At 43.0% G+C, this 22,175-nt stretch overlaps 1 protein-coding gene across 1 annotated transcript; it reads left to right on the top strand.

Annotated features, from left to right (window-relative positions):
• The first annotated feature begins 18,842 nt into the window (after positions 1-18,842).
• Positions 18,843-20,408, top strand: KCNE4 (potassium voltage-gated channel subfamily E regulatory subunit 4). Its single transcript, XM_057746230.1, has 2 exons — positions 18,843-18,895; positions 19,426-20,408. Exon 2 carries the CDS (start codon positions 19,452-19,454, stop codon positions 19,962-19,964), a length of 513 nt encoding a protein of 170 aa, XP_057602213.1. The 5' UTR covers positions 18,843-18,895; positions 19,426-19,451; the 3' UTR covers positions 19,965-20,408.
• The last annotated feature ends 1,767 nt before the right edge of the window (positions 20,409-22,175 follow it).

The raw sequence follows: 22,175 nt of genomic DNA, 5'->3' as shown, positions 1-22,175 counted from the left end.
GGTAAAACAGGGCTTAAGGGACTTCTAGACTTTTAGAACAGAGTGATTTGTATATCTTAATTTCCTCTACATTCTTTACTCTTAAGAAAAGGTAAAAATTTGGGGGCTATTATACTGACACAGTCCAGGTGCTGTGTCTTGAACAACTCTGAAGAATCATCCAAAGTGGTTCTTGTGGGGGTTTCCTGGGGTTGGTCTGAGTTGGATGTTGCTGTTTCTTAGATGAGGGCACTGAGGTCACAGCTTTGGGAACTGCAATCTCATTATTTAACTAAGAAGCAGAACATGTTAGACAGGGCCTCCATGTAATTTACTGGCTTGGGATATATTTTTATGTTTTTGAGATGCTTCTCATTTGATCCACATTAGTAATAATGCAAGTCTGCTAAACTTGCAAACTCCAGTGTCTTACCACAATAGAAGTTATTGCTCACCCATAAAGAGTCCGCGGTGGGTTTAGGCATCTTGCCTTGCATGCAGTGATTCAGGGATCCAGTCCCCTCCACCTTGGGGATAAGGCACACTGGCTTCTTACCCATAGTAGCTGAGATGTGATAGTCATCACTTTCATTCATGCTCCACTGATGAGAACTGACCCTACCAAGTGTGGCAGTGACTGAGATATCGTCCTGAGCTGGCAGTCATTTCCCAAGAAAAGCCCTATACAGTGGAAGGGAAGCACAGCTCTTTGGTGGACAGCTACTTCTCTTTGCCACAACTGGCAACAGCAAACTAAGGATGTTGGAGAATCATCAGACTAAGCATGCGATTTTGACCCCTTAAGTCATAAACAGGCCAGTTTATGGCATGATCGACCTTAGTCAAAGCAAGAGGAGAAAATGCCTAAGGAAACGACACAGTTTGAGCCTTGTAGAAATGTCCCATTTATTTAACCTGGTGTTACTGAGGGCAAGTACTTGTCTAGGTGAGCCCTGCAGGAGAATGTGTATAAGCAAAGGTCAACTTCTTCCATGTAGGTCTACAAAAAATGACTTCCTGTATCCGTGCTTCAGAGATTTTCTGCAGAATGAAATTGTTGGATTAGATCATCTCTAATACCTATAGTCTGGCAATATGAGTTTCATCTCTTCTTTTATTGAAATCATTGAAAGGAACATATCTGTCTTCAGTATGATTAAGGATTGCTCTTCAGGAAAGGTGTAGTCAAAGGTGTTCTAAAAATTAGTCAGAGGAAATGGGGAGCTACATGTTTGCTTTTCTTAATGAGTCTTGGCCATGTTTCCAAATATTTAAATGTAAAATATGTATCACTTAACCACAACTTTAATACCAAGAGAAAACACAAAGCAGATGGTTAAAAGGCGTGTATTTTCAGGTTTTAATCCCAAACAACCTACATAGATGTTTTTCAAATAAGAATAAACCTATTAAGTCTCCACAAATATAAATTTTGAGAATTATTTTTTTTAATTTTATTTATTTATTATTTTTTGGGGGGTACACCAAGTTCAATCATCTGTTTTTATACACATATGAGAATTATTTTTTAAACTTCAGTTTCAGATCAAATGTTTCTAAGAATGTATTTTATCTCCAGCTACCTCGTGTCATTGTTGGTTTTAAAAAAGAAAAATAGTTGCAAAGGTACCAGGATGGTAAGGTTTCCTACTGAATCACTGTCCATAACAGTGTTTGATCCTGACCTTTGGGGCAATGCAGTTAATCATTCATTCTGGTACCAGGAGAGTAGTTTTCTTCCAGAAAGACCTCCCCAGCTGGCTTCATCACTGTTCACAGGACTTCAGGTTTGTAAATGCAGAAAAACATCTATGTTTTGGTGCTAAAGTGTCAACTGATGTGAGTTAAAACAGCAGAAAAGATTTGTAATGCACAACTGTTGACCAATAAGATGCTCTCTGCAGTTATCTGTGTGTGTGAATAGACAGGGTGTCTGCCATGGGACAGTAAGGAGAAGGCCAGACCTCACTCTGCTGTGGGCAGAAACCAGGTTGACAGTGGATGGATAGATTCTGGGGGATGGTTTTCCTGTCTGCCTGAAGAGTAGCTTGTTTTGTTCATATTATTTATTATTTATTTTTACTTCTAAAAATTTTCTCAAGCTCCCCTCTCTCTGAATTTCTAAAGGAAGGACCAGAACCTTTGAATGCTCCCTGGCCCCTTTATTTTAAGTGGCATCATGGAGTAGGAAATCAGCATAGTGTTGGGGGCAGATTCACCATGGCTGGATTTGAGGGTCTGCTACCCGATAGCTTTGTGAGCATAGGTTCTCTGTGCCTCAGTTTTCTCATCTGTAAGATGGGTCATTGTAAGGATTAAATAAGATAGTTCATGAAAAGCACTTGGCTCATAAAGATGATCCCATCCTTAACTATCTTCTATGTATCTCTTAATTTTTATCACCAATCTATTTCTCTATCATTTATCTGCTATAATCATCTATTATCTATCATCTATCATCCATCTATCTACCTATCTAATCTATCTTACCTATTTATCCTCTTCTCTCTTTACTATATGTATATAGTATTATGTAAAATACATACAATATATAAATCAATAGATAGTGAGAGAGAGAGGAAAGTGGGAGAGATGTTCCAATTCTTTTGGGATAACTTTGACTTACATTTTTTTTTTTTGGTTATGAAATATTTCAGGCATACTAACTTAGCAGATACATGTACATTCACCATCCAGCTTAAGAAGCAGAACCATACAAGGTCAACTGAAGTTACCTTCACACTCTTTTTAAATCTATGTTCCTTTCTTTCCTCTCTCCTTTCTCCTTCCCAGAATTAACCACCAGCCTGACTGGGTGATCACCGCTCCTGTGCAAGTTTTTATACTTTTATTATTCTGTCCTTATTCACCAACAACTTACAGCATTACTTTACATGCTTTTAAACTCTAGATAAATGATATACCATATGTATCTTTCTGCAATTTGCTTTCAATGTCTAATATTGTATTTTTGAGATTTATGTGTTGATGTGTGTATCTCTAGTGTATTAATTTTAACGGCTGTGTAGTATTCCATGTGTTTTCCTTTTTTTTTTTTCCGGTACACTTTCTTTCCCCAGCCTCTTCCTGCCATACTTTACTCCATCTGTCCTTCTCTTAAATTTCTCCCATCATGTCCCACCCAATGAGATGCTGTATTGGCAAGAGAGAGCAGGAAAAGTCATCTTTGACTTATTGCTGATCTTTGAGAACACTCTTTGTTCTGATCTCCATGGTGGATACGTGATATTTTGATGTGGCTTAAAAACACATCATTAACCTGTCAGGTATAAAAACGTTCTACTAAATAATATTTGCAAAAGATATACTCACCCCTGGAGTGGGGTCTGGAATGTCTATTGTGCACATTGTATGGTAATAAAAAACAATGTTTGAACAGCCTTCTCAAAATGCCCTTCTCTCCTGGGAAAAATCCTTGTAAATGTTCTCCTATCTCCCTCTCTCCCTTTTTCTTAGAGGAAAGAATTTTGGTAGAAGTCACTCACATGGTGTTTCCTTTGTGATGTTTTAAACATATTACATTTTATGCATATTAAATATGCAATGTATGTATATGTTGTAAATTGGAAGAACATAATTAACATTCAAGAAACTATATGTCAACCTAAGAACTCAAACATCACAAGAACTTGCATCACCTATAGGCTTCACTGGAGCTGAAGACATTATTTACAGCATTCCTCAGCTCTAGTCTTGAGTGTCGGAACTTTGGTGAGGATGTGAAGTATCAGGGAGCAGGTGAAGGAGGAAAAACATTCTGTTTTTGCCTGAAATTGTAATTGCAGGGGGCTGGCCGTGAGCCCAGTTAGTGATGTTGGAAATTCAGATTTCTGAAGATCCGTCTGGAACTGTTTAATTCACTTCCTTTTTGGGGGCCTCAATTTCCTTGCCTGCACATGGGAAGGGCTAGATTAGATGAACTTTAAGTTCCCGTCTATCTGTTGAGTAAAACGTATGCTTCCGTTAGGTCTGCATGGGTCCACTAAGGTAGCATTGGTCTGCAGGAAAATGCCACTCAACAGCTGGGGAGCTGAACGCATCACCAGAGTGCTGTGTCCAGTGACAGAAATGTCCTTCCTTGGGTGCTCTTTCAGGCGGTGACAGAAATCCACTCTTTTCTCTGAGCATTCCAGGGACTGTCTTTCTTCCCTGAGAATGAGTCACGGAATCAGGGAACTGGATCTCATCCAAACCTCAAACCAATCCAAGTCATTCATTGTCTTTGAACTCAGTTTTTACTTTTTTTTTTCCCCCTTCTTCCTAGTATCTAGTTACTGAGTCAATATTATGACCCCTTTCAGACTATGAGTAAGTTTAAAAAGAGGAAGAGAGCTTCGGTGGGGGTGGGCAAGGGATGAATGTTGGCTTAAATATTTGTTGGCTATCGTGTTGAAGGCAAGGAAAGTAGCCTAAGATAGTCACAAGGGGGAAAGCAATGACTAATGGTCAGAGGCTACGAGGATGCAGTTGGGGCTGATAGCAGAGCTTTTTGACAACCAGCCATCTTGTGAGGAAGCTCTTTGTGCGGAAAGGTGTCAGATACTGAGTCAAGAATTATGTCAATAAATATGAATATAATTGGGCCCTGGGCCAGGTTCTGTGGGGGAAACAAACATGATAAAATGTCACCGCCACAGCCAGGAGCTTGTTGCCTGGTAGACACATTCTGCTTCACAAAATAGTTAGAGACCCCTCTGCAGAGCCGTAAGTCAGCCGTAAGCAAAGCACTTTACAGAGTGGAGAGGGGAGATGTCTCAGGCTGAAAGAAGAGGAGACATGGTTATGGGGATAGCCCTTGAAAGTAGGGAAGGTGACAGTGAGGGGATGGAGACAGTTTGAGGAGCTGGGAAACGGCAGCTCATAGGCACGTGACTATTTGAGAGCTTTCTGCACAACACAAAGCAGGTTGCATCAGTATGGTTTTGGGCACTTGCACCCAAAGGGAACACACCATTTCTTTTCCACATGAGCGTATACTTCCAACTTCTCTCTTCGCCCAGACTAGCAAACTTTATTATTATTATTAATTATTATTATTATTATTATTATTATAGATTAAGCATTAACAGGTAGGTCTGTGACATTTCTTTTTGTTTTTTTCTTTTTTTCACATCTTTATTGGAGTATAATTGCTTTACAATATTGGGTTAGTTTCTGCTGTACAACAAAGTGAATCAGCTATATGTATACATATAATCCCATATCTCCTCCCTCTTGAGCATCCTTCCTACCCTTCCTATCCCATCCCTCCAGGTCGGCACAAAGTGTTGAGTTGATCTCCCTGTGCTCTGCAGCAGCTTCTGACTAGCCATCCATTTTACATTTGGTAGTGTATCTATGTCAGTGCTACTCTCTCACTTTGTCCCAGCTTCCCCTCCCTGCCCACCCTGTGTCCTCAAGTCCGTTCTCTACATCTGTGTATTCCTGCTCTGCCACTAGGTTCATCAGTACCGTGGTTTTTTAGATTCCATGTATATGTGTTAGCATATGGTATTTGTTTTTCTCTTTCTGACTTACTTTGCTCTGTATGACAGACTCTAGGTCCATCCACCTCACTACAGATAACTCAGTTTTGATCCTTTTTATGCCAGCCTAGCAAACTTTAATGTTTCCTTTCACCTCCTTCCTGTCTTTCCACATCTGTTGCTGTGCCCTAGGGCCCCAGTCCAGCCTCCAGGTAGGTTGATGGAAGACACCTCCCCCTCCTATATACCATCCAGCTCCAGGTATACAGTGGTGGTTGGGGGGTAGTTTGTGGAAGACTTGCTGACTGCTGAGTGATTTGGAAAAAAGTTCTTGAGGTGCAGGTGGCCACTGCCCCTCTCACTAGATGGACTGCAAGCTGCCAGCAAGGTCTGCAAGCACTGTAGAGCCGTGCTCCACCTCAACCAAAGGACAGCCAGCATCTGAGCTATTACGGTGTGGGGTAACCCTCAGTGCCCCTCAAGTTCAGCACTCACATAGCAGGTTGCTCTTTACTGCTCTTCACAGTGGCTTGGTCCTCCTAAGATATTGGCCATGGCCCCAGAACGAGAGAGGGTGACCTGGAGCCCAGGAATCCACACGCTGGTCCCTTAATTTCCCAAGGTCTCAGTATCTCCAGGTCTGCCCATCTTCTCTAAGCTAAACACTGCATGACGCATTAGTACTCTCTCATCTTTGGGGGTGCTTACCTTCCATGCCCTAAAGGTGATGCTTTCATACGTACACGTGCCCACTTTAGGGAACAGAATGAAACAGATGATGGGAAGGAAGTGAACGTCAGTGCCCTGAAGATGATTTCAGAGGAATCAGAAAACCAAGTGCAGTTTGATCTGCCTGGGGCACAACCCCATCAGATCATTCACATCCAACTTCTCCCTTGTCATCTCAGTGATGCCTCTAAAGTTCTCTTCCCAGGAGTAAAAGGCGAAAGATTTATGCGATCTGAAGAGAAACCAGAGCATTCTTCCCAGGAGTAGAGCAATAGCCTCCCAACCTTTTTTTCTTTTCCATTCCTTGCTGGTCTGGGTCACACTCCTTGTGGGTGACTGAATATCGAAAGCATCCCAGCCCTTGCCAGCTCCAGCATGACCCCTGGACCATTCCCACTAGGTTTTCCAGCTGCCCATGCTCTAAGGGCATTTGGATCCCTGATGGGTCAGGAGCTAAGGAGGTATTCCTTTTTACCACTCATACTCGCTTGGCCGACTGGGAGTTGTGGCTAGCTGCCACTGCCCAGCATTGGGAGAGAGTATCTTACCACATATTGCTAGCCCCGGGAAATAGATCAAAATTCAAAATGTGAAGTCTGGTCTCTACTGAATTCGTATTGCTTTCACACCATTGTAAAGTTGAAAAATTATAAGTTGAACTTTTGTAAGTTGGGGACCCTCTGTACTGAGAAAAGAAAGGTACAGTGGGAGTCTCTGGTCCTCGGCGGGTCATAGTGTTCGGTCTTTGTTATATCTGCCACCAGTCAGGCCCTGACTCCGTTTATGTCTGGTCAGTGGCATATGAAGACTTAAGCTTGGGGATCACCATGCACCTTGGCTTGTGAGGACTGCTAGCTATGTGACCCCTGGCAAGCTCCTTAACCTCTCCCTGCTCCCCTTTCTTCATTTGTCAAAGGATAGAATAATAGCACTTCCCACAGCAGTGCATTGAGGAATGAGATAATAATAACAGCAGTGTCAAGAATAGCAATATTTATTGAGTAGTTACTACATGCTGGGCACTATACTAGGTTTTCTTCATGTATTAACTCTTAATCCCTTATGACAATCCTATGCAGTAGATACTATAATTTATAGCTCTACTTCCTAGAGAAGGAAATTGAGGTAGTTCTCAACAGAGAAGTTGAGGAACTTGACCAAGCAAGGTGACTAGCTAGCAATTGGTAGAGATGAGATTTGAACCCAGGCAGCCTGGCTGGCAGATCCCAAGCTCTGACCACAATGCTATACTGCATACAAAATGCTAGACAAAAGTGATGTCATTGAAACTTGCAGAGTGAGGCCTCTGAAAAGTCTCTCCTCCATAAAAGCCACAAGAAAACTGGCAATATGGTCAGAATTGACTTTTTCAGAACTCTGGAAATTAGCCAAAGACTTGCAGCAATCTGGGAAGTGTGTGTTCAAGAAAAATGGCTGAATCTCAGTAAGAACAGCAAGCTTTAGGGTGTTTTAAGCTGCCTTATTCCTATCTCCTTCTTCAGTTGTGCAATAGCCTTAAAAATTAACAACCTGGTGGTCCAGTGGTTAAGACTTCACCTTCCAATGCAGGGGGTGCAGATTCAACTCCTGGTCAGGGAGCTAGGATCCCACAAGTCTCATGGCCAAAAAACCAAAAAGTGAAACAGAAGCAATATTGTAACAAATTCAATAAAGACTTAAAAAATGGTCCCCATCAAAAAAAATCTATTAAAAAAAAATTAGCAGCATGAAAATGAAATCACACTGAAATCTAGTAGTCTGGCAGCCACCAGAGGGAGCAGAGTGAGATGGGAGCTTCTTCAAAGCCTCATTTCTAGAAAATTGTCATTATTTTACCTTTCTTGTTGTTCCCTGGGAGACACTATTTGCAAGGCTGTCTTCAGTTTTGCAAATTTTAGCTTGTTCAGTGAGAAAAGGCTTTCATCCAGAAGCATTTGTTGAAACAATTAGAGGCAATTGATTAACTTGGTGACTGCCTCAGGCAGTGAATAATGTTTGGGGCAAATAATAGACTTACAAAAAGCCCCCAAAACCCAGACATAAAAACTTAAAAGAAAAAAAACCGAGGGATGAGATTGTCACAGGGGCTTTGAAAAGCTCTGACATATTCCTAGGAATCTAGAGAAAGTCACACACATGCATAGGGGGAGGGGCATACTCAGGAAAGACTTTACTGGACCCTAAGCTGTCACTTCTGGCTGACTCTGAGACTCTGTGCAAGTGGGAAGTGACGGCTAAGTCAGAGCTGTAAATTGCCTGCTAAGTGTTGAATGTGTGCCCCACCATGCGTACAGAACCCTATGGTAAATAATAGGAAATTTATTGGTTCTAAGAGTTTAGGTAAGATAAATCTCTGTCCAGTCATTAGCTAACCACTAAACTAACTGAGTAGAGACTTCAGTGGCCACACATGACAAAGAATACGGATGGTACAGTATTAATCCAGAGCATTCAGTAAACAAACAAGAAAACCCCAAACATGTAGACAAGGAAAGGAAATAAAGGTCATCCAGATTGAAAAGGAAGAAGTAGAGAGATCTCTATCTTCAGATGACATCATTTTATATATAGAAATATTTAAGAAATTCACTAAAAAAACTTGTTAGAACTAATAAACAAATTCAAAATGGTTGCAGGATATAAAAATATATAAAATTAATTGTATTTCTATACTCTAGTGATGAACAATCTGAAAGTAAAATGAAAAAAATCAATCCCACTTACCATAGCAGCAAATAGAATAAAATACTTAGTAATAAATTTACCAAATGAAGTGCAAAGCTTCTTCACTGAAAACTATAAAACTTGTAAGAAATCAAAGAAGAGTTAAATGAATGGAAAGTCATCCTGTGTTTATGGATTGGAAGACTTGATATTATTAAGATGGCAATACTCCCCAAATTGACCTACAGATTCAAAACAACCACTATCACAATTCCAGCTGCTTTTTTTTTTTTGTTCAGAAATAGACAAGCTGATTCCCTAAAATTCATATGAAATTGCAAGGGACCCAGAATAGCCAAAACAATCTTAATAAAGAGTAACAAATTTGGAAGACTTACACGTCCTGATTTCAAACCTTACTATGAAGGTATAGAATTCAAAACAATATGGTACTGACATAAGGCAAGAGATATAGATCAATGGAATGGAACAGAATTGGAAGCCCCAAATGAAACCCATACATCTATGGTCAATTGATTTTCCACAAGGGTACCAAGGCCACTCATTGGGAAAGGAATAGTCTTTTCAACAAATGGTGTTGGGACAACTGGATGTTTATTGATACATGCAAAAAAATGAATTTGAACCTCTACCTTACACCATAGACAGAAGTTAAATAAAAATGAATCAAGGAACTAAATGTAAGAACTAAAACTATAAAATTTTGGAAGGAAATACAGGTGTGAATCTTTGTGACCTTGGATGAGACAGCAATTTCCTAGATATGATATCCAAAACACAGGCAACAAAAGGAAAAAAGAGGTTAAATTGGACTTCATCAAAATTAAAAACTTTTGTGCGTCAAAGGCACTAACGAGAATATGAAAAGGCAACTCACAGAATGGCAGAAAATGTTTGCAAATCGTATATCTGATAAGAGTTTATTATCCAGAATGTATAAATAGTTCTTACAATGCAACAATTTAAGACAACCCAATTTAAAAAAATGGGCAAAAGACTTGAGTGGACATTTCTCAAAAAAGATGCATAAATAGCCAATAAGCATATAAAAAGGTGCTAAATATCTCTAGTCATTAGGGAAATGCATATTAAAACCACAATGAGAAACTACCTCATAACCACTAGGATAGTTGTAATCAAATACAGAAAAATAACAAGTGTTGATGAGGATGTAAAGCAACTGAAACCCTCAAGATTTGTTGGTAGGAATGTAAAGTTGTGTAGCCTCTGTGGAGAACAGTTTGATGGTTCTTCAAAAAATTGAACATAGAATTCCTATATGATCCAGCAATTCCACTTCTAGGTATATACCCCAAAGAACTGAAAACATATGTTCAAAGAAAAACCTATACATAAATATTTACAGCAACATTGTTCATAATAGACATAAAATGGAAACAACCCAAACATCCAAGAACCCATAAACAAAATGTGGTATATCCATACGATGGAATATTATTCAGCCGTAAAAAGAAGGAAGTACTGATACATGTTAGGACGTGGATGAACCTTGAAGATGTTAAACTAAGTGAAAGAAGTCAGCCACAAAGAACCACATACTGTGTGATTCTATTTCTCGGAAATGTTCAGAATAGGCAAATTTATAGAGACAGAAAGAGGAGTGGTGGTTGTGGGGCGTGGAAAAGGGTGACCGGTATTGGGTGTGGGGTTTGTTTTTGCAATGATGAAAATGTTCTGCGATTAGATAGTGGTGATGGTTGTTAAAAAACACTGAATTATATACCCTTTAAGATGGTGAATTTTATGGTGTGGAAATGATATCTCAATTAAAAATGTTAGGCACATTGCCCTGCGCTGGTCAGGACTAATATTATAGTAATGGCTAAGTTATGGAGTGCTTAGTAGGTGCCAGACAATGTGCAAAGTGCCTGTACATGATCTAATTTGGTCCTTACAGCAACCTTAATCAAGGCACAGATGGGTTACATAAATTGCCTAGGGCCACACAGCTGGTGAGTAGCAGAAAGTGGGACTCAAGTTCAGGCTTCTGACTCTGGAATCTGTGTTTCTAAACACTTTGTTGCTCTTCTATTCCTTGCTGCTAGGGTGATTATTATTTTTCTTTGTATGTCTAGGTGGCTTGGATAATCTAACCAACCTTTTCTTAGAATGAGGAAAGCGGTAAAATTTGCCCTTCTAGTCCTAAGGAAAAGCTTAACTCTTTACACCAGAAATAAAAACAAAGGCATAGAGTACAGTTTCAAATGAGCCTCAGACATTTTTTTCTTATTGTAAAAAAAAAAAAAAAAAAAAAGGAAGAGTTCCTTTCCCAGGAGATTTGCCTTAAAAGCCTGGCCTTCTGGGGGTTGGGCTTGTGTTGCTAGTCAATCTGTCACAGCACATCTGAGCCCGACTGCTCTCACGCTAGGCAATTGCCGGAGCCTGGGGAGCGCCAAGGCGATCCTGTGCTCTGAGATCCCAGCCCTGTGTCTGCGCTGCTGGGAGCTGGAGTGTGATTCATTGTAGACAAATGTTTGGTGCTGTTTAAAGAGGAAGCCAGCATTATTCAGCCAACAAGCTTAGGACCTGACAGAGTCCTGATGCCAGCCACTGTTGTGCAACACTAATTTTTATTTTGACTTAATTCTTTACAATCAATCACTTTTTTGTTGTTGTTTTGATCCTTTAATTTTATGAAATGTGTATTGGTTTAGGTTGCAGGACATATGTATTTATTCGACTAAAGGAATCAGTGAATGAATAAATGCACAGACATAGGCCAAGTGAATGTATCATTAATCTAGGTTATGTACAGTGGAGCATGGGGCCAGGACCGTGACATGGATTTGGCTGAAATTTCTGGGAATATTAATCTGAGACAGCTAGCTGTGAGACTACCCAACTTATCATGTGACTTCCTCAATTACCAGGACCCCCTGAAAGGATGGGGCTACTTCCTCCTCTCCGCATGCTCACTATTCTGCATGGATAATATTTTGGACACTGCTTCCTGCTTATGTGTTGGAGTGAAGTATTTCTTGAGCTCACAAGAAGCTCAAGAGTCCAGGCCTTCTTTCTCCTTGGTCACTTGTGGGAAGCCATGTGCCACTCTTCCCAATTGCTACCATGTGTGAAGAGCTGGCTTTGGTATCTTTGGGTTCCAGCTGTGACTGGCTAGGCAAAGCCTGCCTGCCTGACATTGCTGGGTGAGCGTTCCTTGATGAGCTGGGTGGACCCTGGCTGCTTGTACAGCCACGGTTAGAGCAAAATATAGACTCTTCATGACCTGTTGGCCTCGGGCTGCCCGGTGCTTTAGACTCCAGCTTCATCTCTTAATTTTATTTTTTCAACTTTACTGAGGAATAATTGACAAATATAATCATAAATATTCAAAATGCACAAGATGATGATTTGATACGTTTACATTTGAGTATTTCCAAGAGCAAGGTAATTAACACATCTGTCCCTCACATAGGTAACATAGTTCACTCACGTGTGTGCGTGCATGTGTGCGTGTGTGTGTGCGGTGTGCGCGTGTGCACGTGTGTGCATGCGTGTGGTGTGTGTGTCTTTGCGCATGTGTGTGGTGTGTGTGTGTGCACGTGCATGTGTGTGTGGTGTGTGTGTGGTGTGTGTGTCTTTGCGCTGGTGTGTGGTGTGTGTGCACGCGCATGTGTGTGTGGTGTGTGTGCATGTGTGTGCACGTGTGTGGTGTGTGTGCGCGTGCATGTGTGTGTGCATGCGTGTGGTGTGTTGTGTGTGATGTGTGCATGTGTGTGTGTGCATGAGCACACGTGTGTGGTGTGTGTGGTGTGTGTGGTGTGTGTGTGTGGGTGCATGTGTGTCTGTGTGTGTGCACGTGTGTGTGTTTGTGGTGTGTGCGTGCATGCGTGTGTGTGGTGTGTGTGTCTGTGCTGGTGTGTGGTGTGTGTGTGCACGTGCATGTGTGTGCACGTGCATGTGTGTGTACGTGCATGTGTGTGTGCATGCATGTGGTGTGGGGTGTCTGTGTGTGGTGTGTGTATGCATGTGTGAGTGTGTGTGGTGTGTGTGTGTGGTGTGTGTGGTGTGTGCATGTGTGCATGAGCACGTGTGTGTGGTGTGTGGTGTGTGTGTGCAGATGCATTTGTGTCTATGTGTGCGCACGTGTGTGTGTTTGTGGTGTGTGTGCATGCGTGTGTCTGGTGTGTGTGTGGTGTGTGTGGTGTGCGTGCGCATGTGTGGTGTGTGTGTGGGGTGTGTGTGCGCGTGTGTGTGTGGTGAAAATGCTTAAGATCTACTCTCAGCCACTTTTAAGTATACAACACTGTATTATTAACAAGAGTCCGTTCCTCAGTTATTATTGGGTTCTGTGTTATCATGTGATAATCTGGCACTTGGAAGGTGTAAGAAAATCTTTTAAGGCCTTCAAAACTTTTCAAGAGTGTCAGCTTTGCCTTTGAAATCTCTGATGCCCTTTATTAGCACCCTTTTCCCATCGTGCTCTGAAGCTGGTCCTAACCTCTTTCTTAGCTGGGGTCAGAGGAAGTGACCCACAACCATTGCGTAGTGTGTGTCCCAGGAATGGAGTACGTGTCTGGCGAGATTTCAATAGGAGGCAGGCTGGTCCCTCCCTGCTCTGCTGTATCCTGCTGTGTGAACAGAAAGAGTTACTTACCTTTTCAGGTCCCACTCTCCACATTTATAAAATTCTGCTCATACTAGCCCTATTGGGCTCTTGTGAAAATTAAACAAGAAAGTCTGTGAAGAGTACTTAGCACCTTCTGTCTGTTATTCATTCAACAAATATTTCTGGAAGTTCTACTGTGGGCCACGTATCTTTCTAGGTGCTGGGAAGAAAATAGCGAACAATCACTTACGGTTCTTTATTGTCTTTTTTCATTTTTCTAACGGTGTTTGCTTTAATATTTACCATAAATGAACTCTTGCTAGTTCTAGGCACAGATCCAAGCATTCTGCGCATGTAACCTTGTGATTAACAAGCAGGACTCGCAGGGTGTCATCATAAAGCAAGCCTTTATGTTGAGTCCCACAGCTTCTTCAGACTCGTTCTCTAGGGCCAGTCCCTCCCCTGCCCTGTGATGGAAATCTGGGGGCAGATCCCACCATTTTTCTGGTCACTCTTAAGTAATAAAAATCCCCTGGCTGCTCTAGTTTCCCCAAAGAGCTTCAGTTTAGTGATTAAAGTGTTCATTCCCACATCAAGGTCAAAATTCCTCAAGTTCATTTAGAGTTAAAGCTTCATATGCTACATCCCGTCCCCCCTTCACGCTCCCCCTCACCCTTGGGCCTTGGGCAGACTGGGAGCCCCTGATGGGCAGGGTGTGACCTCTGACCCCATTCCAGGCACGTCCCTTGGATGTGGGGAACGCATCTCCTTTCTCAGCCTCTGGACCGCCACCTTGGGCAGGAACTAGCCGTACTCCAGGTCTGTGTGTGCCCTCCTATGTGGCCCACATCTGGCCTATCGGAAGCACTCCCATCTCTTTCTCCTGACAAACTCTGGAAGCATGGGCTTCCTTATCTCTGGAGTCTCTGTCTTGAGCTGGGGCCACAGTCCCCTTCTGGTTTTCCAGGTGTGGATATGACTCCAGTCCTTTGTGTCCAGCAGCTTGTAGGCTGTAGGGAACACTTGGACTTAACTTTCTTGTCTGTCTGTCTGTCTCTTCTCTTTCACCTGCTATAGTTCTAGTGCATGGTGCAAAAACTCAATAACTAGAAGAGACCACATGGTACAGTGGTTGGAATCAAAGATTCTGGGTTCAAAATCTCAACCCTGGCTTCTGGTGCTAGCTGTGTGATGTTGGGCTGCCTACTCCAATCACTCTGTGCCTCAGTTTCCTGATCTGTATAATACAGATGATAATAAAGCCGGTCTCCTAGAAGTTTTAGGAAGATTAAATAAGATAAAATTTGTAAAGTGCTTAAAGCAGTTTCTGAGACATTTTAGGCACTACACAAGTATTTGTTAAATAAATATCAGGTGAAAAATAGCCTGGATAATAAACAGCAAAGGCAAGTTACTGGCAAATTTACCAGGCACTCTTTAATTTCAGGCGTTCTGGTTTCTTTCATCCTAATCTCTTTTGGGTGATGTCCAAGCAGGATCTGCCTGCAGCCACATCCCCCTGAGACATAGCTGGTATTATGGGAGGGTCTGGAGGTCTTAAACACTGTAGGATACCCAGTCGTGTTTTACTCCAAGGGCTAGAAATGCTAGAAAGTGTGTGTTTGGGGAGGGTGACTCAGGGCATTAGAAGGAATGACCACAGCAAGAGTTCCCAGACACAGTTTTCAGAAAGAGTTTCTGGGAAAAACAGAATCAGGGTGGGCATTGAGGGTTTCGTTTTGTAACACTCCACCAGCCATGAGGCCTGGTTATCCCACATCTTGTTCTGCTCTGTTCCTTACTGTCTGCTCAGGACAGGGATGTCCTCATGGATTATGGGACATTTTTGAGTATCTTGAGATAATTATCCTACTCTTGACATGCCTGAGGGGGCTAAAACTGAAACACAGAGAAATTATGCAACTGAGCCAGTCACGTAGCATGGGTGGGGCTGAGCTGGGTCAGATCTCTGGACTCCAGATTTACGTTTAATCTGATGAGATTCACCGCCGTGCTATTATCCCAGCACAGAGTTTGTTTAGTCACAGAAGCTGCTAACATAATTTCAGAGATGTGTGGTCAGGGACCCCTGGGTCATCTGGTGAAAATGATGTCACCAGGAAATTTTAAAACTCAAAGCTCTGGAGAAAGTTGTATGTCAGGATCAAGTTCGGAAAGAAAAGCACAACAAGACTAGAAATCAGTTGTATATATAAGCAAAGGGGAAATTGTTTCATTATGGAAAATATGGATATAGGATAAAGGTATTACTAGCTCGCTGATAACTTCCAGAACATACTAAGGTTGGTGTAGCCTCCAATAATTAAGATAGCGTGAGTTTAGAGGAAACATTTTATCATTGCATGTTTGCATTTATGTTTGAGTGTTTGGCCATCTAGGAATTCACCTTTTTAAAAGTTTTATGAAGACTCAAAAGAAGTTGAAAAAATATTCATCTTTTATTTTCTGTTCTTTCTCATTTCCTTTCCTGGTTCCCATTGAGTGAGGCAAAGTGTAGTGGAAAGAGAATACAAAAAGAATAAATCGGAAAAATTTTGATCAGTTGGACTTACCAGTATTAAGGAATGTTTGCTCTTCAAAAAGACACTGCTAAGAAAATGGGAAGCCACAGACTAGGAGAAAATATTTGTAAAATGGATTTGTCTCTTTAACATTGCTGTCTACTTATTTATTTATTTATTGGCTCTGTTGGGTCTTCATTGCTGTGCATGGGCTTTCTCTAGTTGCGGCTCACAGGCTCAGTAGTTGTTGCTCTCGAGCTTTAGAGTACAGGCTCAGTAGTTGTGGCGCACGGGCTTAGTTGCTCTGCAGTATGTGGATCTTCCCGGATCAGGGATCGAACCCACGTCCCCTGCACTGGCAGGCAGATTCTTAACCACTGCGTCACCAGGGAAGTCCCAACATTGTTGTCTCTTGATGCTATGGTATAAAGTAGATGTAATCAGGAATTCTTGTGTGTCCCCATCCTTGCCCTGATAGAGTGCACTTTCTAGATGCTTTTCTTTCATCCCTGACTATTTATGTCAGTATTCACTGCGATAATTCTCATAATATTGTCACGAGTGAGGGCTGGAGAGGAGACTGAGGTTCGTGTTATGAGGCTGCAAGCCCTACACCTTAAATTCCATTATTGGTGGGAGAGAAAAGAGCCACAATGAAAAATACGGAGACAGGCACATGCCCATCAGGAAGCAACCTGAAGCCCCTGGTAGCAACAGGACACTCTCAACAATGACAACAAAAAGCATAGACTGAGCACATACACATTCTGCCAGACATGCCCCTAAGCTTTACTTGCATTATGTCACTTAACTGTAGAAGAAACCTATGCATGGAGTCAGCTGGGGCTCCCAGAGGAAGCAGGGACCCCGAGCAGGCCTCCAGCAGAGTTCCATTTGGGTTGTTCCCTCCCTGACACCTGCAATGGATTTTGTTCTTCCAATGTCCCTGGATTGCTTTAGCCTTTGGATGCCATTCTAGATTCATCCATGTCTTTTCTTGGTTTTACTGTCTTGCGACTGTTGGCTAGGTTTTGAAGATTTATCTCATTTGCAACTTCAGCCTCTGTTTGGCTTCCTGGCACCAGGCTTCGTACTTCCTTGCTCCTTAAACCTGGTAACCCCTTTCCCCACCTCCTCTGGTGATTACTGATCTCATACATCCCAAGGTACATAATCAATACTAGTGGAATGGACAATCAACAGACACCACTCTCCTGGGTCTCTCTTGTTCTTGTGTCCCCTGCAAACCACTGTAGGCATAGCTGAAGAAGAAAGCCTTCAGGTACCTATGATAAGTACAGGGTGAAAAGGTCATGTCTCCCTTGGCCAAGGTAATTGTTTAAGTAGATGTAACTGTGGGGATGTCGTTATTAGTGTGAGCAAAGTTCCAGTGTGTGGATGACCTTGGAGCTGGAGTGGTCAGCTGTTGATACCTGATAGCCAGCTGGAGACTTATGGGCAACGGGCAAGCACAGCCCAGCTGATAACGTGAGTAGACCAGTGTGGAAAAGCATGTGCTCATCATTCCAATCTTTCCATAGGTGTCCAGGTAGAATTAGAGCCAGGCGCTAACCCAGTGAGTTCATGTAGCAGCAGTGAAAGTCGCTGTGCTTGGGCTATCTGTGTGCCTGATGGAGCACCGGGATGGCACCGTGCTTCCCCTCAGCTTCCGTTAACAACAGCAGGACTGCGAGAGATGACTTCTCTACAGTAGATTCCCCAAGATAGTCAGGCTGCAATTCACAGACCACAGACAACCGGGGGCAGAGCATTCGTCCTGCTTTCATTCAACTTAGGATGAGAGCTTCTCAGAATAAGCATCCTGGGGAGAAGAAGGAGAGACACCAAAGTCTTCAGTTCCTTTGCCAATTTTGATCTCCGTGACCATTTTAACACAGGGTCGGCTAGGTTTTAAAAGCTTGAACTGTGCTCAGTTGCTCACCAGAAGAATTCCTGCTCCTTCCCTGACCTGCTCCTCCCCTGACAGCAAAGAGGTGTGTGAATGGTCTCTGTGTGATGCTCCAGAGGAGCAGATATGTGCCGTAGAACTGGAGAAAAATTTGTCCACAGTAAGTATCTTGCACTGTAACTTGTTTCTACTTCACACAGACTATTGAAAAGCATATGGAAGATATATATCTGTTATTGTAAAAAAATAGATTTATGAGTGTTATGAGATTATGATGCAGAAGATAAGTAGACTCTCTCGATGTTTTTAAAGGGCTAAGTCACACTCACCAGCCTTAAATCTTAGAATGATTAAGCTGACAGGGACACAAACGCTCACACAGTTCATATAATTCTACATATTGGAGCCTTTTAAGTCCAACAATTTTACAGATTAGGAACCTGAGGTGCGGAAAAGTTCAGTGAGGATTTATTACACTTGCATAGTCAGTGGAAGAGCTGAAACTTAAGCCCTGGTTCCTTGACAGTAAATCCTGCACTTGCTTCCAGCTGTCTTTTATTAGATAATGGTATTTGACTGTCTGTCTCTGAAAATCTGTAGAGACATCATGGTTATTCCCCAAGAGGGAGAAGAAGCATGAACTAATTTTAAATGAGAGTGGGCTTTGGGGGAACAGTTCCAGCTGCGCACATTATTTTCTCCTTTTTCATGACCACCTGAAAACTTTGGCTGGGTGCTGGGGGGTGGGAAGCAGTTCCCACTTCCCAGTCTTTTTCTTTTCACAGCTGCAAAGTTCAGTGAGTTGAACTGCAGTGCTGTGAGTTCACTGTTCACTCTGCCACGACCAACCTCTGTTGTAAATTTTCCTCCCCGAACACGTGACGATGCATTTCTTGACTATATATCCCAAGTGCAGCGGCAGAGTTGTCAGAGCGCTGAGCTTCACACGGAGGAAGAAGATTCTTGGACTTGACGATTTAGGAGTTCAGGACTTGGGACAAATTTGCCAGCCTTGGTAAGTTAGCAACACCACTTTGCTTCAGAATCATAATGAAAGAATATTTCTAGCAATTTGTAGATGCAGGTTTCTTTTCCTTTCTTTTTTCCCTAAGGAAATTTTTCCTTGAATTAAAACTAGCTTTACATTTGAAAGCAGAATGTAAACTTTCTTTTTTTCTGCTCAATCCATTCAAAAAGTTTCCCAGTGATTAAACCGTTGTTTTTCTCTATGCACCCTTCTCTTACATTGAGTTTTTTCTTTTTCTTTTAAAATTATAAAAGCAAAGCTTTTTACATGCTTACTTTATGAAGTAGTTAAAAATATGATGGACATGTATACAGGAAAAAGAAACGTCTTCCTCTCATCCCCTCCCACCTCTGCTTGCCCCCAAGCACCCCTGTTAACTGTTTGGTGGGACCTCTTACGGCTGCTTCTCCATGCAGCTATAAGCTTTTTCAATATTGCAGTTCCACAGACCTCGTGCTCACCCTCCTGCCTGTACTGTGACGCCGTGGGAGAGTTCTAACCTGCAGGTTTTTTCCCAGACCCCGGCTGCGTGAGCAGAGCTTCAATGCTGAAGATGGAGCCTCTGAACAGCACACACGCCAGCACCGCAGCCCCCAGCAGCCCCCTGGAGTCCCACGTGCCGGGCAGCGCCACCGGCAACGGCAACGAGTACTTCTACGTTCTGGTGGTCATGTCCTTCTACGGCATTTTCTTGATTGGAATCATGCTGGGTTACATGAACTCCAAGAGGCGGGAGAAGAAATCCAGCCTCCTGCTGCTGTACAAAGATGAGGAGAGGCTCTGGGGGGAGGCCATGAAGCCGCTGCCCACCATGCCCGGCCTGAGGTCGGTGCAGGTGCCCATGATGCTGAACGTGCTGCAGGAGAGCGTGGCGCCCGCCCTGTCCTGCACCCTCTGCTCCATGGAGGGAGACAGTGTGAGCTCCGAGTCCTCCTCGCCCGACGTGCACCTCACCATCCAGGAGGAGGGGGCGGACGACGAGCTGGAGGAGACTTCGGAGACCCCCCTCAATGAAAGCAGCGAAGGGTCCTCGGAGAATATCCATCAGAATTCCTAGCACCCCTAGGACCTCCGCAGGTGGCCCCATCAGCCAGCACCGTTAGAGCGAGGGAGGACACTTTTCGTGTCTGGTTTCACTTTTGCAGGGCAACTGCCACTTTCAGGAGACCCTCGGCAAGCCCCTGAATGGGGGGGCGGGGTGGTAGGGGGCAAGGCTCAGGAGCAGCCAGCAGCAGCCCGCAGCCCATGACGTGCCTGTGGTGTGGACCTGCCGCTGGAAGAGCCCCGAGGACGTGCAGTGTGCACCTTTCCTTGGGGTCTGGGGGTCGGGTTCCCATGCGGAATTCAGCAGGTCAATGTGCTTGCGGTTGTTTCCTCACGGGATGCCCTGTGTAACGCCGGCAGCATCTGCCCACTCCCAGGGCAGCCAGATGCCTAGGGCATCCCGAAGGACCAGTTTCGATTTGCTAATTTGCCTCGAGCTTTGTTCTTCTAGATCTGATTGGCTGTAAGTACCTCTAATGTGAACCTGTGGCATTAGTTCACCCGCGGGTTACAGCGCTTCTTTTAGAGGTCTTTTGGATTAGAGGGGAGATATTTGACGAAGGACTTTTTTATGGGAGGAAGCTAGAGATCTGAATCTGGTCTATTTGCATACTGTAAGGAAGAAAATATGCAATTTTTAAACCTGTTAACATTGGCTGGGATTATAGGAATAATCTGCTATTTTGACCCTTTGTCTAACCTGTAACCTTGAACTCTGATCTGGGACCATCCAGCATCACATGCCGACATGACATTTTTTTGCTTGGAAGTGTTTCCCCAGAATCTAACCTGCACTCTGAATAGCTGTGCAGGGAATCTTCCCGATCTTTCCAGAAGGGGTGATGGTGGGGTTGAAAAAAGCCAAACCGTTAGCTCCGCTGCTGCTTTTTTCCCAGCCTAGTTTTCTGAGCAGGGAGAGGATATAATATGGGCCTCCACGACATGGCATTTCCTCACATAGCTGAGACTTAGAAGGGCATACTCTGGTGGGATTGTGCAGAGCTGGGGTCCAAGTTCTCTGTTTCTTAATCCCAAGCCCCAGCTCTGATTTACTGTGTGGTCCTGGGCATGTCATCAAGAGGCTTACTGCCTTCCTGAGACTCCTGATGATCTAGATCCCCAGAGGGCTGGGAGGATGTCTTTAGATGTTAAGACTCTGTGATAAATCCTACATGGCCTGGTGTGAGGAAGCTTGGACAAAATATCTCCCCCTTGGCCAGTTAGTCTGAAAAAGGATCTGCTTACTTAAAGGAGCAGTTGGAGACTGAGAACACATGTAGCTGGGAAATCCAGGGCAAATCACCAGCCCAGCCCTGCTGTCACTTTCCCAGCAGTGAATCAAAGAGGCAGATACCAACCTTTAGTCTGTAGAGTTGTCTGGGTGGTGGACTGATAATGCTTCAGTTAAGGGAACGAGATGGCTAAGAGAAAATGCTCAGGAATGCTTGTTCATGTCTCCCTGTATTCCTGTGGTCAGTTGCTTTGCAACAGACTCTTTAGGCCCTTGAAGACAAGGCAGAAAAGAAACACACCAAAAGGTCAAATTTAGTACTAGTAAAAACATGAAAGCTTTTTTTTTTTTTTTTTAATACGCTCTCCCTGGATTGGAGACAGCAATAACTACTGTTCCCATAGAAGGGTTAACAGTGTAGGAGCTGGTTTATCCGTTCGCCTTAACACAGTGCTAGAGGAAATTTATGTTTGGGGAAAAAAGGGCCCTCCGTTCACTTTAAAATTCAGAGTGTGGATTTACTCCAAAGGGGGCTGTTTAAGGTGAAAGAAGCCAAGTTAAGTTTGGCCCCTTGCCTGGAATCACTTGAATTCTGAAACTTCACTGCGACGGACATGTGCATTGTCACATTTTCCATTGCTTAATCCTGAAGTTTGGTGCAAGTCTATCTGCGCCTATTAAAAAGTGATGTATATACTTCCTTCTTATTCTATTAAGTTGTATAAAATTGTCTTCTGTATTTAAAGGTTTGTAATTTTCACGATATTTTTTAATTTAAATAAACAAACACATTTTCCCTAGGAATTTATGAGTTCTTTCTTTGATTCTTCAAGAAAACGCCTGGTTTCTAAGATATCTCAGACACATTTTTCCAAGCCACCTCTGAATCTGGGTCATCTTCCAAGTCAAACTCGCATGAAGGCATATCTTATATCTGTCTAAATCATAGAGTGAGCAAGGCTGGGCTTTTCCTTCCTTTGATATGCTTTGCAA

The sequence above is a fragment of the Hippopotamus amphibius genome, chromosome 8 (genome assembly GCF_030028045.1).
Source record: "Hippopotamus amphibius kiboko isolate mHipAmp2 chromosome 8, mHipAmp2.hap2, whole genome shotgun sequence".
Lineage (NCBI taxonomy): Eukaryota > Metazoa > Chordata > Mammalia > Artiodactyla > Hippopotamidae > Hippopotamus > Hippopotamus amphibius.
Note: the sequence above shows the minus strand (reverse complement) of the source record. Positions and strands in the feature narration are given on the sequence as shown.

Coding starts and splice junctions, on each gene's coding strand:
- KCNE4 (XM_057746230.1), top strand. CDS start 19,452: ATGCTGAAGATGGAGCCTCTGAACAGCACACACGCCAGCACCGCAGCC.